Source organism: Squalius cephalus (genome assembly GCF_949319135.1).
Source record: "Squalius cephalus genome assembly, chromosome: 10".
NCBI classification, from domain to species: Eukaryota; Metazoa; Chordata; class Actinopteri; order Cypriniformes; family Leuciscidae; genus Squalius; species Squalius cephalus.
In genome coordinates, this window is record NC_137131.1 from 20040681 (window position 1) to 20061244 (window position 20564).

The 20564-nt window shown below is 36.8% G+C and overlaps 1 protein-coding gene across 1 annotated transcript in view; it reads left to right on the forward strand.

Annotated features, from left to right (window-relative positions):
- The window catches only part of ntn1a (netrin 1a), a 73420-nt gene that overhangs the window by 43152 nt on the left and 9704 nt on the right, over positions 1-20564 (forward strand). The window contains exons 2-4 of the mRNA XM_079883227.1: positions 2086-2274; positions 14049-14198; positions 15962-16015. Coding sequence (XP_079739353.1) covers positions 2086-2274; positions 14049-14198; positions 15962-16015 — 393 coding nt within the window. The remainder of the gene's footprint in view (positions 1-2085; positions 2275-14048; positions 14199-15961; positions 16016-20564) is intronic.

The following is a 20564-nucleotide window of genomic DNA, read 5'->3' on the forward strand; positions in this document are numbered from 1 at the left end:
TGTTAATAGTTTGAATAGTCACTTTATTTTAAGGTGTCTTTATTACACTGTAATTACACATTTAAGTGCTGAGTAATATTAAGTAACTATGTAGTTATTATAGGGTATGGTTTTAGGGTTAGTTGCATGTAACTATGCATAATTTATAGTTATTATTACTATAGTAACTACATGTAACATTTGTAACAATGACACTGTAAAATAAAGTGTTACCGGTTAGCTTTAGGGTTAATACCTTATCATAGTAAGTACATACATAGTATATAGATGCAAAACAGTAATGTTAAAAAAATAAAGTGCTACCAATGCTCCTCTATATACATCTAACTGTATTCTAATACTGGCTAGAAAGTTTTCACTATCATTATAAATTAAATATTTTCCAGGTAATATTTAATAAGGTTGTTTTTTATACATGGAAAATATAAAGCTTCCTTTATTTTAGGAAGGGGGTCCCTTGCAAGGGGATCATCATATTTGGGGGTCCTTTAAAAAATATACAACCACAATCATAGAAAATGAAGTGTGACAAATGATAGGCTATTGAATCACTCCAAAAAACAACAACTTTAAAGCCATTTTTTTTTTCCATTCCAGTGTTGGTGTAGTTACTGCGTTCACTTTTGTAAGTTGTTATGCCCTCTCATCAAAATGCTTATTTTGTCTTGAAGTCTCCTAGCATCAGACCAAATAAACACTGTTGAAGTTGCTCGGAGAATGTGCATCAGCTATGCCTTGCCAACAGTTGTCTGTGCTTGAACAGCCCAAAGCATTTTGGTAGGAGGGTTGGGATTTATAGTTGAATAATACATGAGGAGGAGCCACACCAATGTCTCACCAAGGCCTAATGAAAGAGAACATGTCTGCACACAAATCAGTCATGAATAAACATCAGACAGTAATTAAACTTGGTGGCAGCAACTTTCTTCATTAGTAAACAAGCAGGAGCACAGCTTCCTGCGCATGGTGAGGATTGGGAATGGAATGGTAATTGGAGAGCCTGTCTGATATTGTTTGGCATCATTGGAAAAGAGCAGGCCTGGTCAGAGAAAAAGCTCAGAAACTGACCTCATTACCAGAAGTTAATTCCCTGGCACTTCATTTGCTGCAGTTGGTAAAGACATAGCTGTCAAATTGAGGCCTGTATCTCTACTACATAACGATTAGAAAACTTTAGTTCATTCCTGATCTAATGACTTTTAACCATGTTGAGTGCCTATAGTTGGTACTCAACCGAACTCTGAAAAAGAACTAAAATATTTGAAATAAATATAGTCATAAAAAAGTTTAATATAGCTTTGGGTGTCTAAATCTTTAGTATATAGCTTACATTGAACATAATGTAAACCTGAAGATGTGCTTCATGTGATGCTGTAATATTAAATCTAGTAAATCTAAATGAAATGTAGGCCTATGCATTAAAATGAACAAAAAAATGACAAGACATTAAGAATGTTACAAAAGATTTCAATTCCAAATAAACACAACTGTTTATAATTGATAATAACACTTAACATTGATAATAATAAGAAATGTTACTTAAGCCCCAAATCAGCATACCAAAAATGATTTCTGAAGGATCATGTGACACTGAAAACTGGAGTAATGATGCTGAAAATTCAGCTTTGCCATCACAGGAATAAATGATATTTTAAACAATATTCATAGAAAACAGTTATTTTAAATTGTAATAATTTCACAATATTACTGTTTTTACTGTATTTTTGATCAAATAAAAGCGGCCTTGCTGAGCATTTCCATTAAAAAAGAAGTTAACAGTAGTGTACACTCCTGCATTGTAACCTTTCTAAATGTTGTTTTATTCTGTTACATTGGCTTTTCAGAAATCTTTCCAAAAGAGCCAGTCAAGGGACTGATGATGATCATGCAGCATCATATTGTCATTTTTTTTAAGCATTATGGTGTGTTGCTTACAGTCCTTACATTTGCACTCAAAGCCGAATAGAAAAAAAAGAAGGGAACATATTTTTGTGACTACTCTGTATTTTGATTTTCTGATTTGATAGTACTTGGCTGTGATAAAGGATATGCTGTTTAAACTTTAAACTTCTTTCTTTTCCGCAGCTTGCAATTGCAACCTCCATGCAAGGCGCTGTCGTTTCAACATGGAGCTTTACAAACTCTCCGGGAGGAAAAGCGGAGGAGTCTGCCTGAACTGCCGGCACAACACGGCAGGTCGCCACTGCCACTACTGCAAAGAGGGCTACTACAGAGACATGTCGAAGCCCATCTCTCACAGAAAGGCCTGCAAAGGTATGAAGGGTACTGAATCTACACCCCATGGGCGCAAAGGGCGACTATAGTTTTGGTCTTAAGGGCCCAAAGTCTGCAACTTATCACTGAGGAAAGCAGAAAAAGCTAACGCTAAGTGATTAGCTGGCTGTTTTCTACACAAAGAAATTCACATAGTACCACAAAGGAACCAATTAGATGAGCCGGTGACTATTCTTAATGTGTTACCCCTCAAATGAGGGAGTCAGCGGGTCCAAAGGAAGAGTTCTCACATTCCTGTGCTCCTCCACCCCCATGAGACTCTGTCAGCATGCAGCCCAAGGACAGGGATGTGAATGGGGGAGGGGTTACATCTTTCTGACATAGAGTTATTGGGATTCATTTGGGGGATGGTTTGACAGGACAAGCCAAACAAACAGAGCAGAGGTGTGAACTGATCCTTGTTACAGGTCAGATGAGTGAGGTTAGGGGGAGGACGGACAAGAAGAGAAGAGGGAATGAGCGAGCAACTTTCCACAGGTGTGCAACTGGCTGGCGACAGCAGAGGGAAAGAGACGAAAAGGCAGGGTGTTTTTGCCTAACTTTGCCGTGGGGCAAGATGACAGGAGCAAAAAGCTTTGTGCAAACAAGCCCCCCGTCACACCTTAGCATCTCCTCATAACAAGGTCCGTTCTGCTGCTGTCCGTGACGGCTTAGGATCATTTACTTCCAGCTTTAGCTCGGGGTAAAACTAGCTGGAAGTTAAAGACTCTGTTTTCCCCAAACAGATAAACAGGTAAATAAATAAAAGTGTCCATCAATCTGACAGTCAAGACTGTGGGGAATGTTTTTGCATCATGTGAGAATGTTATACTTGAAAGCTGAACAGAAGGTGTTTGTTTTCCCGCAATACCATCGGCATGCATGAGTCCTCATTTATAACATCCACACAACAACGCAATTAGCCTGATTCCTGCTCTCATATAGAGATAAATGCAGTTGTTTTATGTAGCTTTAAACTGATAGAGCTAGAAAAAGATTAGAATTTTTATTTTGTGTTTGAATTTTTAACTTTTAATAAAAATTATTTTTGTGGCATATTTAATTTTTTTTAAAACATTTTTTTGTAGCATATTTAGTAGTTTTGAATTTTATAAATACAACTTAAATTTTTATTTTTATGGTGTATCTGTTATATGCAGGCAGTTGAGGATGTAAAGAAGTTGTAATTTTATTTTATTTTTTTAAACAGAAGTGACATTTTTATGGCATATTATATTAAGATTTTTTTTTTTTTTTTTTTTTGGCAACTCTTTTCAATAAGGTTCATTAGTTAGCATTAGTTTATGTATTAACTAACATGAACTAACAATGAGCAATACATTTGTTACAGTATTTATTCATCTTTTTTTAATATTAGTTAATAAAAAATCCAGCTGTTCATTGTTTGTTCATGTTAGTTCACAGTGGGTTAACTAATGTTAACAAATACAACCTTTGATTTTAATAACGTATTAGTAAATGTTGAAATTAATATTAACTAAGATAAACAAATGCTGAAGAAGTATTGTTCATTCTTAGTTCATGTTAACTAATGTAGTTAAATAATGTTAACTAATGAACCTTATTGTAAAATGTTACCATTTTTTATACTATATTTTGTAAATTTGACCAATTGAACTGTTTTTGTGGTGTATTTTATATATTAGTATTTTTTTTAAAACAACATATGTTTAAATATTCCGATTATAAAATAATACCTTCGAGTTTTCAGATGAAGAAATTCATCTGATTTACAGTAGGCACATTTTCATTAAAAAAATAATGAATTTAAAAGCGTGTTGTTTTTAGTTCCCAGACTCACATTACACCTGATGAATATGAAAAAGATAAATGAGCATATAATAATATTCTCTGCATGGAAAGGCATTACAAAAATGCATAACCTAACCAACATATCCATTCTACCATACTCCAGACTGACATTTACCCCTCTCTGGGCTCTCGTTTGATTCTCCTGTCGACTTGGAATGCAAACAGACATTCATCATCCGACTGTGTGTTTCGCTAACCCCCATGCTATGTGTCTTATTGAAGGAAGAGAACTTCTTTTTGTTTTCACTTCCTTTCTCCTGTGGACAAGACTTGATTCTTTCAGCATCCCATTACTCTCATTGGTGAGGTTTGCTCTGTTGGGATATGTTGGCTTTGTCAAATGATGCATTTAATTGCAAAATTTTGTACACACTTCCCTAATAGTGTGCAAATGGAAAAGATGAGTCTGAAAAATGCCAAAGGTTTAATATGTTGTTTTAAAGTTTTGTGATAGAAACTCCATCACAGATTCACTGGAAAGGATTCAGTCGAGCTGGAATTTGATCGTTCTGTTTCTGCCTTTTCTTTTTTTTTCCCAATTTTTGCAAGGCTCCCGTAATTAAAACCAAGGGTGAATAATCCTGCAGGTCTCTGATGACCCTGGTCCTTTTTTTCTCTAAAGTTTTATTAAAATGATCTGCTTTGCTTGGAAAGTTAATGAACTCTTCTGTTTCCCTGAGATTTGAGACAGAGGCCATGGAGGATTTCCCAGGCACTTGGAATTAGGGTCAACAAACCAAATGGAATTCACTAATGGTTCAAGGAAAACTCTTAAAAAAATAGCACACTAAAAATAGCTGCAATACTCTTTAGATTGTTACAGAATTATTAATGATAGATTCAAAATATGCATGTACTACTATGAAAGATGTATTTCTGGATGGAAAAAATTGATTCCATCTGGATCAATTCTGGATTAGAAATGCATCATTATGACCCACAGCCATTGAGAACCTTTCCTAATGCAGATACTTCAATGTAAGGGAGATTACCTGAAGATGGCAATTCTTCTGCACTTTTCGATTTTACCGAAAAGAGAAAGTTCCCAGTGCTTTGTTCACTTGAATGTTTGCTGTCTGTTTGCATGCTCTCGCTTTCGTTCTTTCGCAACAATCATCCTCATTTGTTCTGTTTAAGTTCATTAATCTTCAGGTCCAACTGCCTCATCAGACTTTTGTGCTATTTTTTGCTAGGAACATTTATCAGCACTGTTACAATCTTTACATAGGGATGACGTCAAAACCCAGAAGACTAATTCGCCACTGGTTCTCTTGAGATTTTCCTATGGGGTTTTCTAATACGTTTTTTGAATTTATGAGTACAATAAGGTAAACACAACTTGACAATACTTGAACGTTTTGCTCTACAACGTAAATCACACACACCCATATCAAAAATGCAAATTTGAAGCTTTTATTTTAATAAAAAAAAAAAAAAAACGTTTGTTCCTAATAAGTAACTATATAGGAACGTTTGGGGGGTGTGTGCAGTTAACATTTACATTGTACATTAATTTACATTGTAGAATCGTCAAGTATCGTCACGTTGTGTTTATCACAGACCTTATTTCACTTATAAATTGGAAAACCCCATTATAAAACCCCATAGTAAAATCGCGAAGGAATTAGCGGCAAATTAGTCTTCCGGGTTTTGACGTCATCCTTGCACCACTCTATAGGCACACGCTTTGTTATTTCTCACATTGTGTATTTAAATTTTTTACGTGTTTGGATACTTATGTCAGGTCTCCTACATTACGCACTCTTGAGGTCTTGAACACGGGAAAACACTGGCACTTTTCAAATGAGAAGGAGACCTCCTGTTAATCTGAGCTGAGTACCTCAAATCGAATGTTGCTTCATTTTAAATAGTTCTGAAAACACATTTCATCATGATTTACAAAATCTGTAACTTAAACAAGGCATTTTGTTCGTTTTAATCCTGAAATTTGCCAGAGTTAGAGCCCCTAATGTAATTACAATCAAACACTGTCCAAGTTATACAGCTGTATTAAGTTACATCAAAACAGATGTACAAAAAAAAGCATGCGTGGTAATTACAGAAAGGTGACAAATGATATGAAGCATGATATTTCATTCCCGCCAAAGAAAACATTTTCACAAGCTAAATAAGCGATTTATTGCAAGTTAATGAAAATAGGTGTAAGTATGTTGTAATATAAAGCACCTCATTCCCCTCTCACTCATTAATTTAATGTGTTCATTACATATTTTCTCTTTTCTTTTGACAAGTCACCACATTCTTAATCAGAGCAGTGAAATAGTGGCAACAATTTACTATAACAATTTACTTCAGTAAAAACACTTACAGTATGCTGCTCTTTTACTGAGCTTGAATTCAATCCGGGCTCTTGGCTTAGTGTTCAATGCCTTCTACACAACTCATTTCTGTAGACTTGACTACATTTGTAATTTTGGAACACCTTGAAGCAAATACAGACATTTGAGTCGCATATTTTGGATGTTCTATAAATAAATATCCAAATTAAATCCAAATGTATAATATAACAATAGGTATTTATTTGAAATATATAATGATAAATGTAAATATTCATAAATTTGCTGACAAATGACTGTTTAATTTGTAAAAAGGCGTGATTTGGTTCATGAGTAATATGTCTTGTTAAAGGGATACCCTCAAATGGAAATTCTCTCATTATTTATTCATCTTTAGGTCTTTATTTCTTCTGTGGAACAAAATAAGATATTTTTAAGGATGTTGGTGACCATTAGGGATGGGGATGGAGAATCGGTTCCATTTTAGAACAGGTTCCAAATGTCCAAGAACCCGGTGATTCGATAAGAAATCGCATTTTTATTACCGCTTATCGGTTCCTGTGTGCGCATTTTAATGTGATTTTAAACCATTAAAGCGCAAAAGTGAAAAAAAGTGATTTTAAAGTGATTTTAAGCCATTCAAGGTGCAAGAAGACGTGCTGTTTTCTGTGCTGTGCACATGTGTAACAGTTTATTGGGTCCGTGCAGCTCCTAAAGTGACAGCAGCCTAATATTCCTGCTGCCATCTCTATAATAACTTTAATCAAACAGCAAAAGAGAGAAAATCCAGGCGCTGTTCTTGACTGAATAACCTTTGTAACTATATTTGTAATGTATTTTTTTTCATAAAGTGCAGTGTTATTTTACATTTGATTATAGTTTCTGTACCTGAATACCTGATTTTCTTATAACACTGTTTATTTCAATTGTATCTTTGTTCAGTTGTATTTATTTTATGCGATTGCTAATTTTTTATTTGTTCTTTTTACTGAGTGTTTACTTGTCTTTTATACTGTAAGTGTTCTCCAGCCTGCTGACTTACAGTATAATAAATGGAAGATGATATCTACGTTTTTTTCTTTCGTCATTGGAATCGAAATTCAGAATCGATAAGAATCGGAATCATTCAAATTCAAACGATACCCATCCCTAGTGACCATTGACTTCCATTGTAGTAAAAAAGAGACATTTCTTAAAATATCTTCTCTTTAAGCGTAACCCATGATCATGATAATAATAACAACATTGTTACAGTCGCATTGTGTGTTTTAAACCCAGAAACAACTGCGTCGAACCACCTGAATGAAAACGTCACGTTTATTTTAACACAGTCTCACCCCCAAACGTCACATACTGACGGGTCTTGACCATACGGCAACATACGACGAAAAGGGTACCCCTAAAACGTCCATATGTGACGATTCGGGTTATGGGTAGGTTTAGGTATGCGTTAGGGTACCGCTAGGAGGCGCTGCTGGTGCGCTTATGTCTTCGTCTCATATGGACGTTTTAGGGGTACCCTTTTCGTCGTATGTTGCCGTATGGTCAAGACCCGTCAGTACATGACGTTTTGGGGTGAGACCGGGCTGTTTATTTTATACTTTCTGTGAAGTGATATTGATATATCGAAATACACTTGTTATGGGCAACTGGAACATAGCCTTTAAAATCCATAAAGAGCGATGTGGAGAGTCTGTATTAGGTTAGAGCTTCTTATGAGACTTCAGCCCTCTGATTTGTGGCTTCATCCTTCATAAAGCACACTGTAAACACACAAAGTGAAGGCAGCTTTGCTTTGCAAGGTGCATCTTGTTCTTCTCTTTGAGTTGTTTGCTCCATAATTTTCCTTTACTGTGCTTAGGAAACTTTTGCTTCATCATTTCTCCTGCCCACTGCAATGGGTGACTCCTTTGAACTAGATTTGATTTGTTAAATGAGCCATTTTGTTTTAATACAGTAAACCACACTTAGATCACATAAGTGTGTGGTGTTCTGCAAACTGTCAACCACGCTGAACTTTTGTGACCCCATTGGGTGGGCTGTTAATAGTTCATCCATTTTTGGTTAGCTTGGAACCTTGGTTCAGTATTATATGAAATGTTTGCGTTTATGTGGATTGCTAACTCTTAGAACTAGCAAGCTACAGAGAATGACATCAGCCTCTGATGGGATCCCAGGCAGAAAAGATGTTAGCCAGTCAATCTAATTGTGCCTTTAATGTGTGGTTGCCATGGGATTATAAACAAATAGACAAAATAAAAGGCTCATTTTCTCCCCATCCTCATTAGGGTTCTGGGAAAAGCTAAGAAAAGTTAGCATTGAGTACGCTAGAAGAGATTATGTTTGCAGTGAAAGCTTTGTGGTATTTGTGGTCACACTATTACACCTTCCATTTCGACATGTGTCTTGCATTGTCACAAAATTGTATTTTTAACCACAAATAACCTCTTCTGTTGGGGATTTGAAAATATTATGTTACATTACCTCACTTTTCGCCTTAGATAAAAATAAAAAACAACTTATTTTGTGGCTGGCTTCAATTAGATGAGAATGTAGTTCATAAAAATGACAAGTCTGGCAAAAAGCAGTTGTTGTGCTGGGAGTAACATCCATAATTTCATCAAATTATTATCCTAAAAAAAAAGTATTAGGAAAAAAAAAAAACACTCTAAACATGAACTTAAGCAACAGCAGACACTCAAAAGATATAAAAAAATAAATAAAAAAAATCAATGGTGCTTAGAATTAAGCTGCTCTCATTTTCTCTTCCTTTTATCAGCTTCAGACATTTTTTTGTGGGCCAGCAGAAACTATAATCACTTCAATACTGAGCCTGGGCTGAGCTGGCCCACCTCCAACAACACACAAATTACCCCACCGTCTCTCAACATGATGCTTTTAATGGAGGAGAGGAGCTCAGACTTCAAACAGCAGCTTTAGGGTAAACTATTGGCAGGGATCTAAACTTCTCACATTGGGCAATCTGCTCTAATAAAGCTGCCGTGTGCAGATCTCCTTCAAATGGATTAAATGCTCTGATCAAGCACTCAATTTTTGGCCTTTACTCTTTAGTTGTTTTCTTCAGTGGAATATAGAAAGTATAAATGTAAATGTATATAATGCTCCAAAAAACACCCCAAAACACATTTACATTTATTTACTCATTGTCTTCTGAAGCCATGTAATAGCTTTGGAAAAGTGGAAATGGGAAAGTAGTGATCAATTTTCTTTCAAAATTCACCTTTTGTTTTCCACAGAAGAAAGCAAGTCATACAGGTTTGGAATGATGTGAAGGTGGTTCCTAAAAGGAAATCAGAAAAAAAAGAGTCCCATTCAGGCTTGTATATCAATAAACAACTCTCAGCTTGGTACTTCCGGACCAGGGACATGGCAGTAGTGAGAGTGAGTGGATGAGGAGAGGAAAACGTGGATCCATGTCTACTCCAGGAATCTGTTGTAGCACCAACACTTCACTCTAAGTGGAAAACCACTTAAACACTCTCCAAACAGGTTGTTATCAGGCAGCAGAAGCTAAATGTTTGAGAGACATACACCTGCACCCCATGTGTTTTACGTTGATTTACTGGTTGGCTCAGACTATCCGATTTAGACAGTTGTTGGGCATTTTCTCCTTCTCTCTGAATCCTTCTTTCTGAAGTACCATTGAAACTGACTAAGATGTTTATAAATTCACAAGCTCAGACATTTACTCACCCTTACGTAAATCCAAACCTGTATGGCCTTCTTTGTTCCGTGGAGCAAAAAACAAAAACAAAAAAAACAAACATATATATATATTTTGAAGAATCTTCATGCAGGTCTTTTCCATGCAATGGCAATACATTATTTGTCATTATTCACTGATACTACTTAAGCTCACTCGACATCATTTGTATAATGATGATTACCACATTTGTATGATGTTGATTACCACATAAAATAATTCTGGGCCATCCCTTTTTTTCTTTAAAAATAAATAAATCAAGGTATGGTGAGGCACTTGCGATGGAAATGAATGGGGCCAATTTTTGAAGGATTTAAAGCATACATTTATCATTTATAATTGAAGCTTATAACTTTATAAAAATACTTACATGAATACTTTTGTTAATATTTGTGTATTATTAGAGCTGTAAAGCAGTTTAAATCTTTTTTTACAGTCATTTTAGGGTTTAAGGCATTGAATTATCATGCCGTCAAAAAAGGGTTAATAAGCATTTTTGTCACATTATAATCATGTTAGTAGGCATATAGATTATAAGTTGTGCTTATATTACTGAAACAGTACTTTAATGTTTACAGATTGGCCCCATCCATTTCCATTATACTGGAATGTTTTTCTTCTTCTTTTTTTTTAAAGAAATTAGTGGCATAAGTGGCAAATTTTTTTGGTAATCAATATTATGCCAAAAAAACAAAAACGCTTTTGATTAAACTTAACTTTTACTGAACACGATCAATGAGCCATGACTCATGAGTAAAGGCCCCTAAATAAATGATCCAGTCACAACAGCTCAAATATATATTCCAGCAGAAACCTCAGCATTTAGTTCGTTTAAGACTCTACTCTTGAACTGATAATTAAGAGCTCACATTTAAAGTCATCCATTTCTACAAAGAAAGAAATAACATTTTGAAAATGACCTGCGCCACATTTGGGGCTGTGAAGCTGTTTCATTTAGTGAGGATTAGTCAGCTGAGCTGTTTATTGAGTCTTTAAGGCTGCACATTTGTCACGAGAGACAAAGTGTGGCTACTTTCTACATAATGACAACTCCAAAGGACAAGACATAAACTTGGCTTTAATGACGAGAGAGTGACAAGTGACAAGAGACAGACATGCAGGGAGTGGCTGTCTCTGTGTCCAGTTCCAGCCTTGGGACTGGAACTTTACTCCACTGCTCTTACCATAGGCTTAAAAGAAATAAAGTTTAAGCACAACTCTCTATGCTGCATTACTCATAAAAGATATGAGCCAATTTACTCATTTAATGTGCAAAACATTTGACAGAGTATCACTTCTACAGTGCTGGTGGGGAAAATATTGAGTAAACGACATTGGGATTTAAAAAAAAAAACACTTTAATGTAACTACCAATGGTGGGAATTTAAGAAAATGGACTTGAAAGAAGTTTTGACACAAAGGCAATACAATCAGTTCACATGGTTTAAGAAGTGTAGAGAGACGCTGAGCCATATGTTAGAGAAAGACCTCCCAAGAGGAAGGGAATGTGACAGACATTATTGGCATAGGCACGTGTTTCATTTTTGATGTTCTGATGAAGAAAGAAAGCACGTGTTGTAGAAACATATTTGAAGAAAATACTTTTCTTATAAGATATTTAGCCAATTTTAATTTTTATTGTTACACAGTTGCCCCAAAAATGTGTTTGGACATTTTAAAAATTTACATTTAAAAATGTATAGAAATGTTTGCATTATAGGTAACAAAGTGGCATTTATTGTAATAGCATATATAACTTTTCAAACAAAATAGTTCACAAAAACAAGTTTGTTGGCCCTCGCATGATAAAAAGTAGATATTGTGTCCAAAATCAAGAAGTTCTGCGATATCTATTTGAACTTGATGAAAATCCTCTGGATTACTATTTTGGATATCAAGTCTTAACTATTGTGTAATGGCGTAATGTGTGTGAAACCGGAAGTGAAGAGTAAACAGGATGGATAAAGTTTGCTACTCCTGCCTTGTGTGATTCTTTGCTTAACTCCTGACAGACACCACAAATTGGCACGAGGATTAAGCTTTTTTTGTTGTTGTTGCCATCGTTGGTCATCAAGATGGCTGTTGCTAACATGCCTTCCCCAAGTTTTTTCCTGCCTTTCCTAGTGAGGCTGCTATTGCGTTCAGCAAATGGCTGCGGATCTTTGAATTTTTTTTATGAGTTATTGATGCTACAGGGGACGAAAGACAGAGAGCTGTCCTGCTGTACTACCTCGATACACAGGGACAATGGATTTTCTACTCATTGCCAAACACGTATAAGGATGCAGAGGATACATTGAAAGCCTACTTCGTGATAAAAGCTAACATAGTATCTGAACGCCGTGTCTTCCGTAAACTCTGTCAGGCGCATCACGAGACAGTTATACAGTACGTTGCTGCTTTGCGAGAGCTTGCTGTTTCATGTGAGTTCGTTGCCAGTACTGATGAAATGATTCGCGATCAGTTAGTAGAGAATGTGCTTAGCCCACGAATACGTGAAAGACTTATACTAGAAACTGATCTTACACTCGACAGAGCAGTTATGATAGCAAGCCAGATTGAATCTGCTGCCGATCAGGCTAAATCCATTTCAAATTCCCGCCAAGTTACAGCAGCAAGCAGTAAAACACAGCGCAATCAAATATCCGTAAAATTGAATTACAAGAAATTACTGTCCTTTACACGGAATATTCAGCTCTTACTCCCAGTATTACAATCACAGTGACCATATCTACTTTGGACTCACACTTATATGGTGGATTTGGTGGTTGACACCTGGTCTTCTGTATCTGTCCTGCCGTACAGTACTTATTCATGCCATTTCAGTAATGCTGTGCTGTCACAACCTACAACCAGGCTAGTGACATATTCAAAAGCCCAAATTCCAGTGGTTGGATATTTGTCAGCGAACGTTTCCCTACATGACCATTCAGTTCCTGCTAAATTCTTCATTGTGGACAAAGGGACACCACTCATGGGGAGGGACCTAATGTCTGGATTGAGGATTGAAAACAATCATGTTCTGCCTCCTAATGGCCTTCCTGTGCCAGTCTTTCAGTGCACTGTCAACTGAGTTTCAATGTGCTAAAAACTTTATACACCACATAAATTTTCCCGTCTGTCACACTCTGTTCATAGTGCTCTGTAAAAATGAAATCGCTCTGCATGGGTGTCACCAATTGACCAAAAAGTCAGGTAAAATTAGGATGTGCATTGACCTCAGAGAGCCAAATAAAGCAGTGATCGTGGACTCTTTTCCATTGCCATACATGAGTGAACTACTCTCTGCTCTAAAAGGTTCCACTGTTTTCTCTACCATATTTACTACCAAGTGCCGCTGCATGAGGACAGTCGTGACCTCACATTTATTTTATTATTCACAACAGACTGTTCACAAATGACCTGGACTATCACTATCATCCATGGACGTGACATGTCTATGGATGACAAAGCACTTCAAGCAGTTTTACAACGGTCAAAGTGTCACTTCCGACAAACCAGCCTGCAGTTCTTAGGTCATCCTGTTTCAGCGGAGGGTCTTGATGAATCACGTGTACAAGCGATTCAAAATGATACATTTTCTAGTACATAATCTAGTACATAGATATTATCAAGTTTAATGCATACTGAAAAAAAAAGACATTCTCAAGCCACTTCTATGTAAAATGATTGACTATCATACCCAAGTTTTGTGTTGAATTTGTGTGTGCGCGCATGCTCTTGTCACCACTTTCACAGACAAACACACACACACACACACTGTCTTTTTCAACTGCTTCACCAATCTTCACCCTTTCCCCAAACTTGGGCCCTTAAAGCTACTTTTATTGTTTATCTGTGCTTTTTTGTATGTATGTACTGTTGTATGTGCGTTTCCCCACACGTGTGTTCTTTTATCTCTTTTCTTCTGTTCCTCGCAGCCTGTGATTGCCATCCTGTGGGGGCCGCTGGCAAAACCTGTAACCAAACCACAGGCCAATGCCCCTGTAAAGACGGTGTGACGGGTATCACATGCAACCGTTGTGCTAAAGGCTACCAGCAGAGCCGATCACCCATTGCCCCCTGCATAAGTATGTGGATCACTCAATGTCAAGATTTTTTTTTCTACCACTTCAATCCCCAATGAGCGATAATGCACAAATGTTTTTTTGTCCATGGAATGCATTGAAAAATTGAGATGAAACTCTTCTGAAGGACTGTAGGATCCATTTCTTATGGTGGAACAAGAAAATCTGCATTTCACAGTGGAAAGAATTTGGAACCATGTCTTGTTAAGGTCATTCCACAGGATTAACACCTGCCGATCTTTAAGTTCTGTTTTCTTTACTTCATGGCCCAAATCAGTGAGATTGACATTTTTTAGATTCTTAAAATCGCTGTCCTCGCTGCATGGGAAGGAATAAAGAAAACATATTATCCATCACTGGTGTTTGCATTTGAAATCAAACTGTTTAATTGGTGCTTTTGTCGACGAAACAACGCTTGGATATTAAAAAAAGCAATTGGAAATAAAACGCTCAGGAGAAATAGTTGGCAGGGAGCTCAGCGGAATGAATTCAACATTACTTTTTGGAATCATACAGTATATCTTTGATTTTCTTGGGAAAGTCACAAGCATGAATGTGTGAAAGATAGACACTCTGGTAATTGAATTTAAAATATTTAGTTTCTCTCATAATAGTGAAATAATGTTTTTATTTTAATAGCACATATAAATTTAAGCAGTTTCTCAATCCATGCCAAGCTCAGTTTAACACAAGGAAGTCTTGGCTACACATGCCTATACCATTATGTCCTTTTATTCTGAAGACCATAAATCAATATTATTTAAATATTTGTAACAGGCTTGTACTGTAATTTAATCTGGCATTAAACTCGTTCCCATGTTCCCCAAGATGTTTAGAGCTGATATAGGAAGACCACCACAGAAAATGTAAATCGTTGTACAGTGCTCGTATAGTCTTGCCAAAATGTCAACAGCAAAATGTACTTTTCCTCTGTACTGGTAGTTCTTTATTGAACTATACTTATACTTTTGGATGACTTTAAAATTTGCAATGTCATCCTAAATAAGTAACATTACAAATCAATATTATTATCAAGCCTTGTTTACTTGCCAAAAGCGCCATAATGCATATTTGCAACAGAAACACATTTTTTGGACCCCAGCAAATGACGAAGATTGTTTTTTAACCAGAAGACTTGATTCTTTCTTCCTTAAAAAAAAAACTCTTTTTTGCATGCTTGCGCACCAGCTCCACAGAGCACACGAGCACTCTTTTATCAACTTCTTCATATTTCTCTTAGTACGCTTGCGCTGTTCAGTCATCCTCTTGTTTTGTCCTCATGGCAGTAATTGCCTTTTCTTCTTGTATATTTATGTTTCCCGATAAAGCGAAAGACTGATCTTTTTTTTTACCACTTTTATGAACTCAATCACTTCGATGAAAAGGTCTTTTCCTCACGCATGGCTTTACTGAGTGTAAACTTCCCTCCGTTTATGAAAGGGCAATGGAAGGAGGAATGAAAGAATCAAGTCTTGGACAAGCATCTTGCTGTTTTTCATAACAACAAAAGAGGGATACGGATGGAGCAGGTTGGGTTCATAATGTGAAACCTGTAACATTTTCTTATGGAGTTAACATGGTTCAAATAAGCAGCAAGAAACTGTCTGAACAGAAGCTAATATTTATTCTTATATTGATCTTAAATTATAAATGTAATATTCATTATTTTTTATCTAAACCAATGTTTACATTGATTTTGAGAATATTTATTTAATTGTGTATGTATTTATTTATTATTGCTAACTGTCATCTCTTTTTCGGAACAGAAATTCCCATTGCTCCACCAACCACAACTGCAAGCAGCACAGAGGAACCCTCAGGTTAGTTCTGCTAACTAATCTTATGAGAATTGTTTTAGTGAGTTTAAAACTGGTGTCATTAACCACAGGCTACATCCATCACTATTAAAAAGCTAGACCACTTGTAAGTGTCTCGTATTAAGGAATGAGGAGCTGATGCGGCGCTGTTTGGGGGCTCATTCTAATTTATTTGCTGATATAAGGTTTTCTTCGCTTTTGAGCGTAAAGTGGAATTTGATTTACCCAAACCCATTATGGAAGAGGAACTGCTGAAATTATTAGGGGGATCTAGTTTTACAGTTGCGTCCCTTGACACGTTCACTCTCGCCGCAGATGTTTTATAAATATGTCTAAAAGCTAAGCAGAACGTCAGACTTAACTGCAGTGTCTGCCAAATGATTTCATTCAGCATCAGACAGTAAAACACTGTCTGCAAATATACAAACGCTTCCCTAAAATTTTGTGCAATTATAGACTAAGTGTCTCCTGATCAGATGTTTAATTTCCCAAGTTTTCTTGCAAGAGCTTTCCGCTTCTCTCACCTTTTTCCCTTTTTTTTTGGCATTTTGAACATGCTTTAGTTTGCCCGTATGGAAAAAGTATTTGTTGAAGAAATATTCGTCATTCTCACGGACAGAGTAATTCTAGCGTGCAAAAAATCTTTGCAGCTGTTGGTTGATCGTCGCAGACCTCTAATGCTTTACTGACAGATAAGATTGACAGCAGAGCTGCTGGTATTCTCTCTCTCTCATGGACCTGATTTCATTCTTCTCTGGGATATGTTCTCTGCCCCCACATTTTTCTTCTACGGTCTTTTATTCTCTCTGCATTTCTTCCTCCTTTGTCCTAAAATACCCACTCACTCTCTCTAGCCCATCTGAAACCAATTCTCTGTTTCATGACTGGTAGTTTGGCTATTGCCAAATGTCAGAACTGCATTGTGAAAACTGTCTTTCCTTAATGGACTATCAATGATTTGAGATAGAGGGTGTTATGACCCATGCAAAATAAACAAATAGGCAAAGCGGAGGGAAAAGGTTAACCCATTTACCACAATGTGTTTCCATTTGTCATGGCGTGACCCTTAAGCATATGGCAGCACATGTGAAAAAAAAATGAAAAAAAACCTAAGAAATGCAGGATAGCTGTACCGTGCTTTTCTTAGTATTTTTGTAGAACAGAAACAGTTAAAACAATGCTAAACAAATATAAAACAATACATTTTTCTATACATAATTTGATATTTATTAATTATATGTATTTGTTTGTTTATTACGTCACCACTGTTTTAGCAGTTTCTTTTCTACAGAAATAAAGACAGGTACAACGCCACTATTATGATTCTTTTTTTAATTTATTACTAAATTGTAAGATAACTGCATTGTGCCAGTCAGTCTTAGTAGAAAAGTAACAGTTAAAAACAGTGCTAAATATAAATAAATACATTTCTCTGTATATAATTTGTTTATATATTACAGTTATGTAAAAATAGTGGGTAACACTTTATTTTACAATGTCCTTGTTACATATGTTACATATACTTACCATAATAATAACAGTAAATTATGCATAATTATATGCAACTAACCCTCAACCAAATCCTAATCCTACCCTAACCCTATAGTAACATGTATTTGCTTAATGTTGCTCAGTACTTAAATATATAATTACACTGTAACAATGACACCTTAAAATAAAGTGTAACCAAATAATGATATATTATATCATATTATTTATTTATTTTTTTTTTTTTTTACAGAAATATAAGCTCAGGCACAATGCAAAAAATACTAAATTAGAATTAATTTCTCGATAAAAAAAAAAGAAATTAATTAAATTCTAAGTTCAGAAAATGTATGAAATACTACCTTTCTAATCACTTAATGGAATCTGATTTTGGCAAGCTTTATTTCAAAATCAATGCATTTTTAAAATCGTACTTCATTTGCAAAGATGACGTGACCTTTAATCCAGGCGATGGGGGAACCGCTGATTTTGAGCCCTTAAAATGTTTGACCCATCTGGTTTTGAGAGCAGCCCTCCATGGAAACTGCAGCATTCCAAATCAAGCTGATGGAGAGGTGGAGCACAGGACAGACATATTTGAGTGCCCCCATCAAAATGGACGCTCCAGACCACCCACACACCCTGCTATGGGACTGCATACATTATGCCTTCTCTCCGAGCCCAAAGCTCACCTCAGGATAGCGCAATTCGGCAGAAAATGTGACCTCATTCAATAGATTATTGCAAACAGATGTTCTTATCAGGGCACCTCCACCCTGCTCTTTAGAGGTTGCCCACTCAGATTGAGAGAGAGAACCTGTAGGTTCTTGTACAGAAGGGTGGGGCAGACAGCTGTGAAGCAGGTGTCTATGAGAATGAAATAGGGGAACGGCAGGAGGACAGAGGGAAAGTCAAGGGAGGAGAGGAGAAGGAGGATGTTAATATGTCTTCAGTAATGCCACATGGAGGGGAGGAGTGCATCGCGAATACCTCCGATTGCTCGGCTCAGACAAAACACATATTGTGTGGCGAGGTCATGCATGGTGCGAGTCACCACTCCCGAGACCCCTGCATAATCCCTCAGACGCACACTCATCTATGACTGACAGAGATGTCTCTACAAACCTGCATTAGGAGATCAGCGCCTGTTGTCTTTACAGTCATCAAATCCAACATGGTGGTTATCATTAATGGCATGGATTTCGTAGATGATTTGTTGTTTTTCGCAGGAGGGGACTGCTCAAATAATTTTCTTAAATAATAGGAATATTTTACATAATCCAAAGGATAGGTCAGCATTTACTCACCCTCATGCTATTTAAGTTCAAACCTGTGTGATTGCCTTTTGTCAGTGAAACACAAAAGGCAAATTTTTGAAGAATAGTGTGGCTGCTCTTTTCCATACAATAAAAGTGAATTGGGATTGGAGCTCCAAAATCACACAAAAGCACTTTAAACTATTCCATAACTTTGTAAATAGTTTTGCGTGAGAAACAAACTGAAACTGAATTATATTCACGGAAAATTAGTAAAGATTTTCAGTGAATTATGACTTTAATTTCCATATGTTCCTTATGCAACCACTGAGAACTAAGACATGGAATAAAGTGGGATAGTAATATATTATTCAAAAATGCACCTTTTGTATTCCACAGAACATTGTCAGAAAATATGTTTTTTTTAAAAAAACACTTCTTGGTTTTGTACCTTATACCTCTAAAGGGTATACCTTAAAGTGTAACAATGGGACAGTTGTTGCACTCGATGTGATGACAAACAGACTCCAAACATAATTTTTTTTTTCTGACAAGAAAGAAATTAAGTCATACAGGTTTGTGACTATGATGATGAGTAAATAATGACAGAATTTTCATTTTTGGGTAAACTATCCACTGTCACCCTTGTAAGACCAAATGGTCCCATAGAAATCTGCAAGGCTCCTAGTGATTATAAAAGGAACGAATAAAAAAAGGGGGAGTGAGAGATAGAGGGAGGGAAAGTGAGAATTAGAGAGAGAGAGAGAGAGAGAGAGAGAGAGAGAGAGAGAGACAGAACGAGAGTGAATGGTGTTGAATTAGTGTCTCATCATGAATGCAAAGCTCTCGTCTAATTTAAAGCTGGCTTCACCTCTCTCCCATTTCACATTGTCAGATTTCGAGGGTTGGCGATGTTCCCCACAAATCTCTGGGCTTCATTTACAGTAATGAAGTTGATTTCTACCCATTCTCAGCCCATTAGAATGACGTGACCGTGACCAAAACATCACAACTGCACACGCTTTCTGGTCTGTTTCTTTAAAGCAATGTCCGACTCAAGACATAGCTATTTTCTTCTCAAACTCCTGAACGGAATAAAAGAACGGCAGAAAACGAGAAGGGTGTTTTGAGAGGTTGAGAGGAGAAGGAGAAAAAAAGCAGTTCCCTTTGGAATAGACCCAGCTTGCCCATTGAGTCCCTGCCCCAGTGGGAGCTTGGGGCTCTGGCTATAATCTAATTACATGCTTTATTTGCAGCAATTTGTTTCTCAATCAGTCTCATTCCGCACAGAGAAAGCCTTCCCCCTGTGCACTCATTCACACCTCATTGTTACAGCTCCCAGATCTGCGATGTGCGCATGAATAGCATTGTCCGTTCCATTAGAGGTCCAACTGGAAACAGACCTCAGGTCAGCCTCAGGCTCTTTTTTTGCTAACAACAGAGTACAGTGTCTGTTGTCTTCAAGCTTTAAAAGACCCAGCAGGTTAGATTGTCAGTGTTAGATGTCAAGGCTTTTCAAAAAGTGCTGAGTGAGGCTGAATAGCGCAGACTCATTAGCTGTTCTCCGCCGAATCTCCAGACCAACAACTTCCCTCAATGTCTAGCGACGGAGAGAATTCGTCCACAAATGTTTCCCCACAGGGGTCCCCCACAGTCAGCATGTAACCGGTGCCCTCCACTCATTCTTCAGTGTCAAACAAGCCTCACATTCAAACTTACACGCAGCTTTCTTTTGCTCACTGGCACCGCTAGCAGCGCCACTGGACGCAGTGCCAAAATCTCTCGCACACAGCTTTCGCTTGAAAAGA